This window comes from Geotrypetes seraphini, chromosome 8 (genome assembly GCF_902459505.1).
Source record: "Geotrypetes seraphini chromosome 8, aGeoSer1.1, whole genome shotgun sequence".
Classification (NCBI taxonomy): Eukaryota; Metazoa; Chordata; class Amphibia; order Gymnophiona; family Dermophiidae; genus Geotrypetes; species Geotrypetes seraphini.
In genome coordinates, this window is record NC_047091.1 from 89,198,282 (window position 1) to 89,215,833 (window position 17,552).

Consider the following 17,552-nt stretch of genomic DNA (forward strand, 5'->3'; position numbering starts at 1 on the left):
TACACTTGGTAGAAGGGTGTTCTGGCCACCTTTGGAGGAGGTTCTCAGCTGGCAGTGCTTGGAAATAGAGAATGACACGGGGACAAATTTTTCCCCATCCCCAAAAGAGCTCATTTTCCCGTCCCGTCCTGGCAAGTTCTTTTTCCTGTCCCTGCCCCATTCCTGCAAGCTCAGTCCTCATCTGCACAAGCCTCAAACACTTTAAAATCATAAGTATTCAAGGCCTGTGCAGTTAAGGCAGAGCTTACAGGAATGGGACAGGGACAGCAACAAAACCTGCAGGGACAGGGAAAAATTTGTCCCCATGTCATTCTCTACCTGGGAATCCCCACCAGCTACAGCAAGGATCAGAAAGTACTTCAGCACTGAAGAAATAAAACCAGAAATGCATTTCCTTTTCTGGTAAACAGAATACAAAGACATCTGCTATATACATTTCCCAAAGCTAACGTATTTCAGTCAATAAATTCCTTTTTTACCTTTATTGTCTGGAGATTTATTTTTCCAACAAGTTGTTTCAAGTTTCTCTTTTTTCTGCTTTCCTGTCTTATGCATTTCATCCTCTCTCCACCACATGTCTCCCTGTCTCTCTCTCTCACTGTTCACCATCTCATTCCCTCCCTTGCTGCAAAGAGAATGGGAAAGGAGAGAGAGAGGGGGATTCAGGGTGCATCTCGCTCACCCTCTCTACAGCCAAGTGCAACATTTCTCTCTCTCTCGTCCCCTGGCCCCTGTACAGCATATTTTGTCCCTCCTCCCCACCAAACCCATTCCCAATATTTCTCCTTCTATCAACCCTCTCCAACACCATGCTGCATCTCTTCTTCCCTTCCCTCCACCTATGTTCAACATTCCTCCTTCTTGCATCCCTTTCCATCTATCCCACCGTTCCCTCTCCACAACATTCAATATTTCTCCATCCCTCCTCTCCATCACTATCATGTTCAACAATTCTCCCTCTTTCTTCCTTTCCCCAAATACACATCCCTCTTTCCCTCCCACTCCACGCACCTATATCCAACAATTCTTCCTTTCTCTTCCCTCCCCCACCAGTTGCATCTCTCCCTCCCTTCACATCACACCACCCATTCAACATCTCTCTTTCCCTCCCTTCCTAACTCCCCCAACCTAAGCAGTATCTGTCCTTCTAAAAACCCCATCCCTAGCCCACGCAGCATCTGTCATTCTCTGTCTTTCCAACCCTCCCACCCCTAGCCTGTGTAGCATATATTCTTTCCAACCCCCAAAGGGATCCAGTGGCACAACCTGTCTCTCCAGCTCCCAACTCCCCCACCTACCTCCTTCCCGTCTGCTGTAATTTTAATTCTTCAGGCAGCCAGCAACGGCAATGAGGTGAGCCTGCTGCCATCGGCCTGCCCCAGAAAGCTTCATTCTGCAGTGACCTCTTCTCTCATAGGCGGTACACTGCAGAATGAAGGGTTCCTGGACAGGCTGACAGCAGCAAGCTTACCTTATTGCTGCTGCCGGCAGTATGAAGATTTAAAATTACAGCGGCTGGGGAGGATGTAGATGGGAGAATCGAGCGAGCCATAACTGACTCTTCTGACCTCAGACTCCCAATTTTTAGAGCCCTCCTCCCACACACACACCCCCTCGTTCAGACACCTATGCTTCCCACACATGCCAGCCCATACAGCATCTTTTTCCCTCTCCTCCCACATGGCTTCCATGGGTGTACTACCTTCCTCCAGGTTCAGCCGCACTCTCTTCAGGCCGTGGCAGCATTCCTTCCTACACACAGCCAGCGGCTAACCCAGAACCCTTCCCTCCGACGTGTTTATGTCAGAAGGAAGGCTTCCCTCTGATGCAAAACATGTCAGAGGGAAGACCTCCAGGTTAGCCACTGGCCACCTGTACGAAGGAACACTGCTGGCAGCCTGAAGAGAGCGAGTGCAGCTGGTCCTACAGGAAGGTATTACACCCACAGGAGTCCTGAATTAACCATTCCCATCCCGACTCTGCAGGATTTCCATTGCCCCCATTTCCATGCAGCTCTGTAGTGGAAAAGCTAGAAGGATGCTTGGTTGCATAGGGAGAGGAATGACCAGCAGGAACAAGGAGGTGATAATACCTCTGTATGAGACTGATGAGACCTCTTGTAGAATACTGTGTACAATTTTGGAAACTGAACATTCAAAAAGATATAAACAAGATGGAGTCAGTCCAGAGGTTCAGCTACTAAAATGATCAGTGGTCTTTGCCATAAAGCATATGTAAAGATCTCAATATGTATACTTTGGAAGAAAGGCAGAAAAGGGTAGATATGATAGGAGATGGTGGAGTTGAAAACAATCTGAATTGAAGAAAGCTTGGGATAAGTACATAGGATCTCCAAGGGAGAGGAAGGAATAATAGATGGCTGGATGGGCATAGATAGGCTATATGGTCTTTATCTGCCTCTGTTTTTCTATGTTTTTGTGTGATTAGTGATTCAACAGGAAGTACGTTATGGAGTCTTTTTCAATGGTGGGAATTAGATGGGAATTTTTCAGGGGGAAAAAGTGTGCAGCTTTCCAACCTCTTGTCTCTCTTTGTCACCCCTCAATATACCGATGTACCTAAAACTGATGTCTAAAGAGAACTATTTGCCCTTGTTCTTGGCAGAAGTTTGTAATGTTGACCGTCAGAACAAAGCAGGGTATACGGCCATCATGCTAACTGCTCTGGCCACCGTGGAGAAAAACGAAGACATGCAAGTTGTACGGAGGCTCTTCAGCCTGGGGAATGTCAATGCTAAAGCCAGTCAGGTTAGTGCCTCTGACACCCTGAACCTGAGCCCGGGTGGCCTGAAGAGTGTGGGTGGGGACAGTATCAATAGCACCCAGAGCTTGAGACAGAAAAAGCTGGTGGATGCAGTATCTCTATCTTTTTATTTTTAATTATTTAAATTGTATTTTTGTAAACCGCTTGGACCAGTATAATGAACGAGCAGTATAACAAGATTAATAAACTATAAACCATATCCAAAAAAAGGACTTGAGGCTCTTTAGCAACTGGCCCTGGGTGTTGCATAGGTGACCCTCAGAGCATCTAGCCCCCTGTATCCCCTATCTGGCATATGTAGCAGCTGACTGCAGGTGTTGCATGAGCATAGAACCAAACATTCCTTATTTGAGCACTGCAGCAACTGTCTCATGCTTTTGGGCATGTGGGAGATTGTAAAAGCTGACCCTAGGCATCCCCCGTCCAACTTCTGGCCTGGGGTGTGCAGCCCCAGTGGCATCCGACCCCTTTGTGGGTGGGTGGCCTCTATAGCAGAAGGCATGGGTGCTGTATAGGTGGCCCATATAGGTGCTTTGATTTCTCTGGTACTGGTTTCAGGCTGGCCAGACGGCCCTCATGCTGGCGGTGAGTCATGGGCGGCAAGAGATGGTGCAAGCGTTACTCATATGTGGAGCCAGTGTGAACGTCCAGGATGACGAAGGTTCCACAGCGCTCATGTGCGCCAGTGAGCATGGGCGCTTGGAGACAGTGAAGCTCCTGTTGGCGCAGCCTGGTTGTGATGTTTCCATCACGGACAACGTAAGCTTTTGTTTTTATGGTTTGTTCCATTGCACCTCTCTTAGGGGCTCTTTTACTAAAGCTGCAGCAAAAGTGGCCTTGGCAAGGACCTTACATGAATCATTCCCTTGCACTAAGGCCACTTTTGCCGAGGCCAGAAAATGGCTGTTTTTCCCACTTCCTGAATTTATGGCCATGAGCTAATTTGGGGGTCCTTTGACTAAGGCGCGTTAGCCATTTTAGCATGCGCTAAACGCTAACGCATCCATTATATTTTACGGACACGTTAGCATTTATCGCGTGCTCATATTTAGCCCGCACTAAAACAGCTTGCACGCCTTAGTAAAAGGACCCCTTTGCTATCAGCACGCAGCCATTAAAAAACTTAACTGCGTGAGCCCCTACCACCATCTATTTTGTAGGCGGTAAGAGCCCCTGCGCTAATCAATTAGCGTGTGGCGATGCCTCATGTGCTAACTGACTAGCGCTGTCATGCCTACTCTCCAGCCCCCAAACATGCCCCCTTTCAAGAAAAATAAAAATATTTTTAGCGCCGGTGTGCATACAAATTATCCATTTTACTGCAGGACACCTGTCCGTATCCTGCCGTAAGCCTTTTTAACATGCGGTAAGTGCATGCTGGCACTTACTGCCATTTAGTAAAAGGACCCCTTAAAGTGCTTGTGCATTAAGTGAATAAGAGGGATGTGCATTTGGTTTGTCAGATGCCTTAAAAAGTCTAGTCTGCGCTAAATTTTTTGTTATTTTTGTTCATTTTTATTGTTTAGTTACTTTTGTTTAAACTTTTATTATGAATGCTTTAAATCAGGGGTAGGGAACTTTGGTCCTCGAGAGCCGTATTCCAGTCGGATTTTCAGAATTTCCCCAATGAATATGCATTGAAAGCAGTCCATGCAAATAGATCTCATGCATATTCATTGGGAAAATCCTGAAAACCCGACTGGAATATGGCTCTCGAGGACCGGAGTTCCCTACCCCTGCTTTAAATGTACACCACCAAAAACAATTTGGATTGTGTAGGTTCTAAGTATTTTTAAATAAATAAATTACTTAAATGTTAACAGATGTTAACCTACAAATTAACATGCATAATGTTTAACACGCATTAAAAAATTTTGTTAAAATGAATGTAGGAAACCAATCATAAAAAGTCCAAAAATCGGAAAAAAGGAGAAATGAATCAAAAATGCAACAAATTATCTTTCTTGTTCACAATAAGTAATAGCATGAAATAAATTACACTTCTCCCTCCCTATTCGCGGGGGTTAGGGGCAGAGCCGGCTCGCGAATAGGGAAAAATCGCGAATAACCTTTAGCCGGCTCTGACCCACCTCCGGACCTTACCTGGTGGTCTAGCGGTGATGCAGGGCAGGAGCGATCTTCCTACACTCCTGCCCTGTGCAGAGCCATGCTGCTGATTTCCCGTGATCTCACGAGACTACAACAGGAACTCCCTGTTGTAGTCTTGTGAGACCACGGGAACTCAAGCACGGCTCTGCACGGGGCAGGAGTGTAGGCAGATCGCTCCTGCCCCACATCACCGCTAGACCACCAGGTAAGGTCCATGCTCTGATCGCACACACACACACACACACACACCCGCCGCCTCTGATTGCCTCCCTCCGCCTCCGATCACACCCCACCCCCTGCCGCCTCTAATTGCCTCCCTCCAAGTCCTGGGGCCGTTTTTTTTTCGATGCCAACGAGCAATTCTCAGGGGGAGGCCTGGGGAAAAAAACGCAGATAATCGAAACTGCGTACATCGAAACTGCGCATAAGGAGGGGGAAGTGTATACACTTTTCATTTTTTGCTAATGTAAGTCATTTTTCTGCTAAGTATCACAACATCATGGTTGCACTACCCAGAATCTTATTCCAAGATCAAAAGGCTCCCTAAGGGCTGTACAAGACAATCTTCTGACTCTCCTGTCTCCCATTATCATTCATCTCACAGAGAAAATGATGGCAAATAAAGACCATAGGGCCTATCCAGTCTGCTTATCTATATCAGCGACTAATCTCTACTTTCCCTCAAAGATCATCTGTCCTTGTCCCATGCTCTCTTGAACTCAGATACAATCTTTGTTTCCCCCATATCCACTAGGAAGGCATTCCATGCGTCTGCCATCCTTTCCATAAAGAAATATTTCCTTAGATTATTCCTGAGTCTGTCCCTTTCAGTACCGTAACTACATGCCGACAATCCTGCAGTGACATTTACGCACAGGACAAATGTGAGCTGCCATTTCCGCCATTCCTGTTAGCGCTCTGAGGGGGTGAGGGGGGCAATCCCCACTACACTTTAAAGTGTTTGCGCTGCCATGGGGGTGTGGGGGGGGGGAAACTGAAAACTGCTGAAGAGCAGGAGTTTTCAGTGTAGCGGGATGCTCCCCCCCCCACGGCAGCGTGAACACTTCTAAGTGTAGTTGGGGGTTCCCACACACACACACACCCCTCAAAGCGCTAATGGGAATAGCGGAAGCGCAGCGTGCATTTGTCCTGCTTGCAAATGTCGCCGCAGGATTGTAGGCACGCTAAAGTCCTGCATGCTTTTGACGGGTCACCGTCCCTTTCACCTACGTCCTATGCCCCTTCGTTCCAGAGCTTCTTTTCAGTTGAAAGAGACTTGTTTCTTGCACATTTATGCCACAGAGGTATTTAAATGTCTCTATCACATGCTTATCAAACTTTCTGTGGCTGTGACTCCATTATTGTGGCTATATTAAGCATGCAACCCCTAGAAACATGGGCTGATGGCATTTCTGTGGACAGCCCGTTCAGGTCATGACACCATACGCAGGTTTTGAGACCCCGCCCATAGTTTGGGAAGCCCTGCTCCATCATATCTCTCTTCTCTTGCCTTTCTTCTAAGCGTACATATTGAAACCCTTAAATTTGTCCCAATATTCTTCATGATCACCACTGACCATTTTAGTAACCATTGTCTGGACCAACTCCATCCTGTTTATATCTTTTTGAAGGTGCAGTCTCCAGAATTGTACAATATCACCTTCTTTTTTTTACTGGCCTTTCCTCTTCCTATGCCCCCAAGGGACCACTAGAAAGTTAGAAGTTCTTAGCCCTCACGAAACATATGCATTTGGTTACTGCGCCTTTGGTTCCTTTGAGCAGGCCACCTTCACTGTTTCTTTGCTGCTTAACAAAGTTCTAACACGAATACAATACATGTGCAAAGAACAAATAGGTGAAACAGACACACACAAAAATGTCTAAAAATTTAATTTAAAATGAGCACCAACCAAACTGTTGGGGTTTTTTTGTTGGCCATACAGTTTGGAATAGACATAAGAACATAAGAGTTGCCCCAAGAATCCATCTAACCCAGTATCCTGCTTCCATAAGTGAACAATCCAGGTCCCAAGTAATTTGCAGAGTCCCCATAAGCAGCAAGATTCCATACCACTTAACCTCATGGATAAGACATAGCTTTCCCTGGGTTTACCTTAATAATGGTGTATGGACATTTCCTTCAGGAATTTCTCCAAACCTTTTTTAAACCCAGCCACATTAACTGCTTTTGCTACTTGTTCTGGCAGTGAGTTCCAAAGCTTAAGTATATGTTGAGTGAAAAAGTATTTTCTCCTGTTTTAAATGTGCTACTATTTAACTTCATGGAGTGTCCCCTAGACCTCTATTATCTTCCTTCAGCTATCTCTTCAACTTGGTGACAATCCTTCTATTCAAAATTCAAAGTAGAATTGAAGATCTGGCTTTTATCTCAAACATTCCAGCTTGAGAATTCTTGGCTGTTTGGTTGATGCTGTGAGTGTGTGGGAAGGGGGTCTGCTAGCTAACTACTTCCTTTTGCTCCCCCCCCCCTCAAATTGTACTAATTATGGCAAGAGTTGGTAGGTTGCCTCTTCTCTGTGTTTATTGTGGATACTGGGCTTGATGGACCTTTGGTCTGTCCCTGGGAGATTTGGGTATGGCAATTCTTATGTACTTTGTACTGGAAGTAGTCTCTATGAGTGTGCTGAATCTTGCCCTGTTATTGATTTATAATTTAAATGTTACCTGTATTTTGTCCTGTCGCTGCTAAGTACACTGCTTTTCTGTTTGCTTCAAAAAGCAATTAATCAATTTGGTGTTGAATTTAGTGTGAGTTCTACTGTTATTACACTGTTATCATCATTGTTATACCTTCTTGACATTTTATTCATTATTGTATTCTTACATATATACTTATTATGTATAACTTATGATGCTCAGTTTATGTTTTTTCTGTATTTCTCTATGCAAAAGTTTCAATAAATAAACATAGTAACATAGTAGATGACGACAGATAAAGACCCGAATGGTCCATCCAGTCTGCCCAACCTGATTCAATTTAAATTTTTTTTAAATAATTTTCTTCTTAGCTATTTCTGGGCAAGAATCCAAAGCTCTGCCCAGTACCTTTCTTAGATTCTAACTGCTGAAGTCGCCGTCAAAACTCACTCCAGTCCATCTACACCCTCCCAGCCATTGAAGCCCTCCCCAGCCCATCCTCCCCCAAATGGCCATATACAGACACAGACCGTGCAAGTCTGCCCAGTACTGGCCTTAGTTCTTCAATATTTACTATTATTTTCTGATTCTAGATCCTCTGTGTTCATCCCATGCTTCTTTGAACTCCGTCACTGATTTCCTCTCCACCACCTCTCTCAGAAGCGCATTCCAGGCATCCATCATTCTCTCCATAAAGTAGAATTTCCTAACATTGCTCTTGAATTTACCACCCCTCAACCTCAAATTATGTCCTCTGGTTTTACCTTTTTTTTTTCTCTGGAAAAGATTTTGTTCTACATTAATACCTTTCAAGTATTTGAACGTCTGAATCAATTCTCCCCTGTCCCTCCTTTTTTTCTAGGGCATACATATTCAGGGCTTCCTGTCTCTCCTCATACATCTTCTGGCGCAAACCTCCTATCATTTTCATCTCCCTCCCCTGGACCGCTTCAAGTCTTCTTACATCCTTTGCCAGATACGGTCTCCAAAACTGAACATAATATTCAAAGTGGGGCCTCACCAATGACCTGTACAGGGGCATTAATACCTTCTTCCTTCTACTGGCTACGCCTCTCTTTATACAGTCCAGCATCCTTCTGGCATCAGCCACCACCATGTCACACTGTTTTTTCACCTTTAGATCTTCGGACACTCTTGACTAAAAAAATAAAAGCAATTAATCAAACTATTAAACATTAAATAGAATTTTTTTAAAACCACCAAAAAGAGGAGTCCTGTATTAGATATATCACACAGTAATGTTTAGAGCGAACAAATGGAATAATCTGGAACTGGTGCTCTGGTTAGAAAAAAAGTGGAGAAAAAAGACTCAGATATGACTGCACCTTCCCAAAGTGGACGTTTGAATGAGAATGAGGAGCGTCTGATACAACGGTCAAGATAAGCTTCTATTTTTTTTCCCCTGGTTTTTTGTCAATTTCTGCTTGAAGAGTGGGGTTTATATCTGTGGCTGGTTGTACTGTGTTTCATGGAGTTTTTTTCTGAAGAATGATGGTATTTTTTGCCCCTGCCCTTATATTACTTTGGTAATGGGAGGCTGCAGTCATATCTGAGTCTTTTTTCTCCACTTTTTTTCTAATCAGATTATCCCATTTGTTCGCTCTAAACATTACTGTGTGATATGCATTAAATATAATCTCATGACTTGCACTAAGGATCCCCTCCCAATTTCAGTTACTCATATATACCTCTTAACAGAAATCTATCCAAGCTCATCATGCCGTTTCTAGCACTGAAGAGGCTCCTCAGGCTCAAAATCACATGATTATCACCAAGAATTGTATCTCAAACTAGTTCACCTATTTCTACCTCTTGAGATTGTTCTCCAGTGCCATTCCTACTACTGAGGAACCTCTTCCTGACTCATTATATCTATCATTACAAGCCTCTCTCAAGCTCAGAATTCCCTGCCCATAACTTAAGCTCTTAATCCATAATTGCCATTGAGGATCCTCTCCCAAGCTCAGTCACCCATGTCTACTACTGAGCAAGCTCTTCCAGGCCTGTCATCCTGTATCTATCACAGAAGAGCTTGTTTTAGACTCCTAATCTCATGACTATCACTGAGGATCCTCTCTCAAACTCAATTCACCAAAGTCTACCTCTGACATGCTTCTCAAGGAGGCTCTTACAGGTTCATCATCCTGTGTCTATCACCACGTTTATAATCCCATAAAGGACTTTCTCCCAACCCCACTCTCGCATGTCTACTTGTGAGACACCTCTCCCATATATATCATGCTGCTTGTATCACTAAGCTTGTTCTAGGCTCCTAATCTCAAAACAGATAGACTAAACGTAAACTCAGAAAATACTTTTTTTCACAGAAAGGGTGGTGAAGGTGTAGAATGATTTCCCAGTGGAGGTGGTGGAGACAAAAATATATCTGAATTCAAAGCTTTGGATAAGTACATTGGATCTCTAAGGGTGAGGAAAAGATAGTAGATGGCATGGATAAGCAGACTAGATAGAACATACGGTCTTTATCTGCCTTCATTTTTCTATGTTTCTATGACTATCACTGAGGATTCTCTCTCAAACTCATTTGCCAATGTCTGCCTCTCAGACTCATCATGTGATTTATTTTCTAAGGAGCCTCTCCCAAGCTCATTGTCTCATATCTATCATTAAGAGCCTCTTCCAGACTACCAAGTTCTGTCATGATTAATGTGACCATTTATTTTTTTCTTCAAAATGGGACATCTATTAATTGTCAGTCCCGCCCCCAATCCCACCCTAGCCCCACCCCAATCCCACCCCCAATTTCTTCCATTCATTTTTTCATGTACACATAATATCTTATTAATTCATAATGGTAACCATAAAATTTTAAAAACTCCACAAAACACACTATACACAGAGAAAATGTTAATTATCATTTATATTTGGGGGGGGTTTCAAAGATGTCAAGGCAGATGACTTTAAAATATGCAATGTCACCTCAGTAACTATAGAAAAATAGACAAATATAGTGCAAAATATAGACAGCAGGTATAAATTCTAAAAACTGACACATTTTGATCACTAAATTGAAAATAAAATCATTTTTCCTACCTTTGCTGTCTAGTGATTTCATGAGTCTCTGGTTGTGTTTCCTTCTGACTGTGCATCCTTCCTTTCTTTCTTTCTGCACTCAGGCCCAACAATTGTCCCTATCTATTCCCTCCCTTCTTCCTTCCTATGTCCTTAGTGCCCCTGCCTATATCCTTAGTGCCCCCAGTGCCTCCTTCCCATGTCCTTAGTGCCCCTTCCTAAATCCTTAGTGCCCCCAGTGCCTCCTTCCCATGTCCTTAGTGCCCCTTCCTAAATCCTTAGTGCCCTCAGTGCCTCCTTCCTATGTCCTCCTCACTGCCTTCCAGCCTTTGTCCCACCCCCTCCCCCAAAGTCAGCCTGCCTGCCTACCTCCTTCCCTCCCTCCAGCACCTGATTCAACCCCCCCCGATCTGCCGACGCTGCCTGCCAGCCTCCCTCCTTTCCTCTCTGCCGTGCTGATTCATACCCCCAGTCTGCCGCCGCTGCTTCTTGCTGCCCAGAAGCCTTCTTCCCGACATCAATTCTGACATCGGAGAGGAAGTTCCGGGCCAGCTAATCGCTGCCTGGCTGGCCCAGAACTTCCTCTCTAACATCAGAATTGACGTTGAGAAGAAGGCTTCTGGGCGGCAAGAAGCAGTTGCGGCAGACTGGGGGTTTGAATCAGCGCAGCAGGGGGGGAAAGCAATTGCCGGTCCTGTTGTCCTCGTGCATCGCTTTGGTGTCCCGAAGCGGTGGGTAGGGACAACGGGATGGTCGGTCCAATAACAGGACGGTCCCGTTGAAAACGGGACATATGGTCACCTTAGTCATGATCTTCTAGGCTTATCTTTTCTTAAATCCATTTACTCATGACTACCTATGAGACACCTCTTCAAGACTCATCATGCCATTTGTATGATTGAGGATCATCTCGTATATCACTGAGACTCATCAGACCATTTGTTTTATTGAGGATCTTATTTGTGCCTATCAATTTCTCCTTCCTTCCCACCCTTTCTGTCTTACACTTTCTCAGATCTTAACCCCCCTACCACACACACACACACTTTTACAAAACCGCACAAGAGGTTTTTAGCACCAGCTGTTGTGCTGAATGCTTTGCGCTGCTCCGATGCTCATAGATTGGAGAAGGGTATTATGCCATGATACGCCCTCACCTGGAGTACTGCGTACAGCACTGGTCGCCGTACATGAAGAAGGACACGGTACTACTCGAAAGGGTCCAGAGAAGAGCGACTAAGATGGTTACGGGGCTGGCGGAGTTGCCATAGAGCAAAAGATTAGAGAAACTCGGCCTCTTCTTCCTCGAACAGAGGAGATTGAGAGGGGACATGATTGAAACATTCAAGGTACTGAAGGGAATAGACTTGGTGGAAAAGGACAGGTTGTTCACTCTCTCCAAGGTAGGGAAAATGAGAGGGCACTCTCTAAAATTGAAAGGGAATAGATTCCATACGAACGTAAGGAAGTTCTTCTTCATCCAGAGAGTGGTAGAAAACTGGAACGCTCTTCCGGAGTCTGTCATAGGGGAAAACACCCTCCAGGGATTCAAGACAAGTTCCTGCTGAACCGGAACGTACGCAGGTAGAGCTAGTCTCACTTAGGGTGTTGGTCTTTGACCAGAGGGCCGCTGCGTGAGCGGACTGCTGGGCACAATGGACCACTGGTCTGACCCAGCAGCGGCAATTCTTATGTTATGTTCTATGACCATCGGAGCAGCACAGAGCATTCAGCACGCCAGCCGGTGCTAAAAACCTCTTGTGTGGCTATATAAAAATGGGGGTTAAAAATTATAGATTGTTCCTGCCTGGTCTGTGAGTTGCTCAGCTGGAATCCACTAGGCATAGTGCTGTCTTTTTTTAAGCTGCTGCTGCTATCAGGAATACCCTGCCATAGCAGTGGCATAGTAAGAGGGGGGTGGTCCGCTCCGGGCACGGTCTTCCTAAGGGCGTGGCACCCCTCCCCCCTCTTCGCACCACCCCACTCCTCTCCTTGCCACACGTGCCCCTTGTCTTCCCCTGTACCTTTTTTTTTACTTCCCCGGCACGAGGTTGCTGCCCACGTTGGCATTGGTGCTCTCTCTGACGTCACTTCTCAGACTCGCACCTAGGAAGTGACATCAGAGGGCAAGCCGACACTGACGTGAGCATTTTGCTCACGCCGGAGAAGTTAAAAAGGTACTGGGAAAGGGAAGGGGGTGGGGGAGGGGTGCCTCCGCCCTTTTGCGCCACTCGCCACTACTACGCCACTGTGCCATAGGATATTCATAGTGAATTGTCTTTAAAATGTTTCAAAATTGCAGTTAAAATATGGCTGTTCCGGCAGGTTTATGATACTTGATTGGGTTTGATATGCCCCTGAACACCTTGTTCAGCTTAAAAACCTATGACGGTCCTCTCTTCTTGTTTTAATCTCTACCTTGGTTATCTTCATTGAATGCTTTTTTCCTAACCTCATTATGCAGTTCTTTTCTTTTTCATTGTAGTCTGTTCACCACTTTGACCTGCTCATCAGTTGAGGCAGTATAGAAAGTTTAAATAAATGTAAATGTAATGTACTGGACCCCCCTTCCCCATCCTTCTCCCAATCCTCAGTGCCAGTTATCCTGGTCTATTGAAGCACACTGATGCATTTCTGTGTTTATGACCTTTAGAGAATCTGCAACTCTGCTGTACCAGTTTGCTATTTTTTTCTCCTTCAGGACAGCAGCAGCGCTCTCTCTGTTGCTCTGGAGGCTGAGCAAAAAGACATTGCTGCACTGCTGTATGCGCACATGAATGCATCTAAGACACCATTGTCTGTGAGTATCCCTCTACCAAAGACTGGAGTTCACCAGTTTGTCAAAAAATGTTCCAGGAAGACATGGAAGTGGGCAACTGGCAACACAGACATGGAGGTGGAAGGGTTAAGAGATCCTATATCTGTCGATGGGTGTCGACACTTAGCCATTCCATCATAGATACAGTGTGCCTGTTGAAATAGGTTTGCACACAATTGTCAGTCAGAAACTTTGATTACAGCATTGACTTATTATATCAATACTCCGTATAATCTCTGGCACATTACACTGACAGAATATTGACCGGGGGGAGAGGTGAGTAAAGCACAGAGCAGCCAAATGATACAGGATGTTCCCAGAACTGATAAGTCTCCTGCTTTTATGGGTCATCTCTGCCCTCCCACGGGTCAGCCATGATCTCAGCAGCAGCAGGAAACGCTTCACAAAATGTCATATGCTACTGCCACTAAAACTGCAGCAGCGGTGTTTCTTGCTGTCGCTGGATGGGGAGGCCACTCTTTCTGCCTCTGGCCACCAATCGGCTGTGCCAGAAGCTGAGCAATGGGCGGTGCCAAGCAGAGCAGTGGGTGAAGCCCAAATCTCCCATTGAGTGGTTTGGACCCCTTAGCAGCTCTGAGCTCCCTAGTGTAGGGTAACCAGATATCATCGCGTGGCATCCGCGCATACTCGGGATTCCTCCCTGCCTAACAAGAGCATGGGGGGGGTGGGGGGGCTAGGGCGGGTCTGGGGGTGGGATTAGGGTGTTACAGGGTGGGGATGGGTGGAACTGGGCAGCCTGGGGGCGGGTCCCTATCCTAGTGTGTCTGTCATTTACTTGCTGTGGATTAGTAACTGGTAGGATAACCTGAAAAGACATTTAGAAGGAAGATTCCGAGAGTAATACACAGAAGAGAAAGAACAGGGAGCATAATGAGACACGGAAGAAACTCCTCCCTCCTTTCCAGAGCATCAGAGATAGGGAGGTGATAGATCCGCTAAGAACATCTGTGAGAGGAGCAGGAGAGACCTTAGAGCACTAGATGGGCAAGAAGAAACCCTTCAAACATCAGATAGAGGCAGAGGTCCTTCACTCAATTTAAGGTGGCCTTGAAGACAGTCTTTTTTTAAACCATTGTTTCCTGATTGATAGGGGGGGAGCAGAGAGCATATGGATCATGGGAAGTGGGTTTCGTAGCACTACATACTATTCTATTTGCGCTGTGCCTGTCCTGTTGATTTCTTAGCGCTCTTTTCTGGTTTTCTGTGAATTAAGTTGTAAACTCATTTGATGAATATTTTATAAAGGGCAGTATAACAAGTGTAAATAAGTAATAAGGAGGGAAAGAGACTTCCGGAATAGGAGATGGAGAAGGAGGAGAGATAGTTAAAACATCAAGCATGAGAAGGGGAAGAGATAGGATTACCAGACATCTGGATTTCCCTGGTCATGTCCTTCTTTTGAGGACATGTACGGGGGTCCAAATGGCTTTTCAAAACCCAGCACTTTGTCCAGGTTTTGAAAAGCCTCCTCAAATCACGTTGGGCAATGGGGGGGGGGAGCTGGACTTGGGCAGGACTGGAGGCGGGATTAGGGCGTTACAGGGCGGGGATAGGCAGAACTTGGCGGGCCTGTGGGCTGATCTGGGGGGTACGGATTTTCCGATTGCAAAATCTGGCAACCCTAGGAAGAGATCACTAGGTGTGGAGGAGGAGATAGCTGCGGTCATCTAGCAGTGACTTTCTCCTGTAGTTTTCCTGTACTCTGTGCAGCTAGTCTGTGTTCCCTGCAGCCACCAGGAAGGTCTGAAAGAAGAAACTGGCCCTAAAAAGTCACAAACACCTGATACTGCTTTTCTCTTTTGTCTCATTCAGCAGGAGACTCCAGTGCTGGCTGAGAATAGCTTCAAGAGCCCCCCGGATCAGGAGCCAGATGGAAGCAGCTCTGTGGGCCTCTGAATCCCCTTTCTTTCTCCAAGAACTTTCAGCCGCAGCGTGGTTCTCACTCGTCATGGATTCCAGGGTGCTCCGTCAGTGATGCTCACACACACCGCAGGGTGCAGTCTCCTCCTCTGAAAGGACAGTCTACATCCCAGGGTCCCAGATACTCCACATCGGGAATGGCTCTTCAACCCTCGCACTATGCAGTGATAATCCTCCTATCTCTTGGCTGGTCTGTACAGCCCAGGTGGCAGTTACTTATTTCCTGTCCTGAAATTTCAGGGATTTTCGTTACAAAAACACCTGTTTGGTTTGGACCTGCTTAGAAGTTACCAGGAGGTTTGAGTGGTGTCTGAGACTTCATCTCACACTGAACGCAAGGAAATATACTAGCAAAGGAAGCAAGCATCCATGAATATGATACCTATACATATGCTATACTCTATGTATCTATGTAATATTTTGTATTTTAAAGCATGGACTCTTGTTTTGCCACTCCTGTAATGATCTGCTTGCAGGGAACCTTATCCAGCAACATAGGGATGGGGTCAGCCCTACAGACAGTCTGAATTTCAACACTCTTAAATTTATAAGCTTTTAACATGTTCATGAGGCTCTCTAGTGTCTCTATAATTGAATATATCGCCCCCTATTAAAAAAAAAAAGAAGAAACAGTTCCTAACAATTACAAAAAAGAAACAGAGATCATGATGGCAGATAGAGACCATATATGGCCTATCCAGTCTGCCCATTCATTCCAACTACTGAGCTTTACAATCCCTTCCTCTCCCGTACATAGGGTTACCAGACGTCTGGATTTACCCGGACATGCCCTCTTTTTAGAGGACATGCACGGGCATCCGGACAGCTTTTTCAAACCCGGCACTTTCTCTGAGTTTTGAAAAGCTTCCACTCGAGAGGGCAACTGCGCATGCACGAATGCAATGCGGGGCTGGGGGACGAGGCTGGAGCGGAATGGGGTGTGACTTGGGCGGGGCTGGGTGGGGCCATGGGTCCGAATTTTACAATAGTAAAATCTGGGAACCCTACCCATACAGACCACTTTCCCATTGGGATGTGATAGCCATTGGATGAGGGGAAAGCAGCTGTAAACCCAAACACCTCCTGAACATCTTAGGAGTCTCTGTCATGGTACACTGGTGACACCTGGTGGCCAGATCCAGGGGTGCACATATACTTAGTTCCTGAGCTAGCTAGTCTATATGTGGATGGAGGGTTACAAATAGGGGTATCTGTAAATCAGGGGTATCAGAGTTCCCTCCTCAAGGGCCGCAATCCATTCGGGTTTTCAGGATTTTCCCAATTAATATGCATGAGATCTATTTGCATGCACTGCTTTCATTGTATGCTAATAGATCTCATGCATATTCATTGGGGAAATCCTGAAAACCCGACTGGATTCTGGCCCTCGAGGAGGGACTTTGACACCCCTGCTGTGTGTGTGAGCAGGAATAGCCTGCAGGGCCAGTCCTTGTGCCTCCCTCACGCCATATAATTTAACATTTTCCTAAAGTGCAGTCACTTTTTAGAAATAAATTGCTTTATAATTAGATGCAACTCTTTTCTCCTTTTAGTTAATGTTCAAGTCAATGAGGACTGTGACGCTCCAGCCCTGTCTTCCCTATTCAGAACCTAATCCCAACCGCTCCAGAGATCATGATCAGGAAAAACACAGCTCAAGCCAAACAGCTTGTTTACCTACAGCTGTCATGAGAAGTCTGGCCAGCTCAGATTAGTAAGCTTTAGCCAAGTGCACTGTACTGCTCTCTGTGTGAAACCAAGTCATGAGATGCATCAAGCAACTGAAACTGATTGGAATATACCCTCCACAGCCCCCCCTTCCATCCCCTTTCCCTTGCAAACTCTGACCATTAGACAGCTTGCTTCTCACTGCTGCAGTAAGACAAAGGGTAACACATGATTTCTGATGTGGAAATTCAGCCTTGATAGTCGCATAATAGGGAGAACTGGAAGCCTGAAACCAACAAGAAATAAACTTTCACACACACACACTCCCCAGAGCTATCCAAGTAAGCCAGTTTGAGGAGGAAGATTTAGGCTAGTCATGGATTTCAACCCCCCCATCTAATGCATTATGGGAATGCAGCACTGATTTCAATGAGTAGATTCAGGGACCACAAAAATGTCACTCCGCTTTTAAGATATGAGTACAAAACCAGGCCTGGCTAAAAAGTTTCTTCTGGAACGA

The 17,552-nt window shown here is 45.5% G+C and overlaps 1 protein-coding gene across 9 annotated transcripts in view; it reads left to right on the top strand.

The window, feature by feature from the left end:
- Nucleotides 1-16,017, top strand: part of KANK3 (KN motif and ankyrin repeat domains 3) — a 149,765-nt gene extending 133,748 nt beyond the window's left edge. For 7 of the 9 annotated variants that reach the window (XM_033954736.1, XM_033954734.1, XM_033954735.1 and 4 more), the window contains 4 exons: nt 2,626-2,768; nt 3,343-3,543; nt 13,307-13,405; nt 15,257-16,017. In XM_033954736.1, the coding sequence (XP_033810627.1) occupies nt 2,626-2,768; nt 3,343-3,543; nt 13,307-13,405; nt 15,257-15,340 (527 nt within the window). In that variant the 3' untranslated portion in view covers nt 15,341-16,017. The remainder of the gene's footprint in view (nt 1-2,625; nt 2,769-3,342; nt 3,544-13,306; nt 13,406-15,256) is intronic. The other 2 variants (XM_033954741.1, XM_033954742.1) reach the window with 2 other exon arrangements.
- Nucleotides 16,018-17,552: the final 1,535 nt, after the last annotated feature.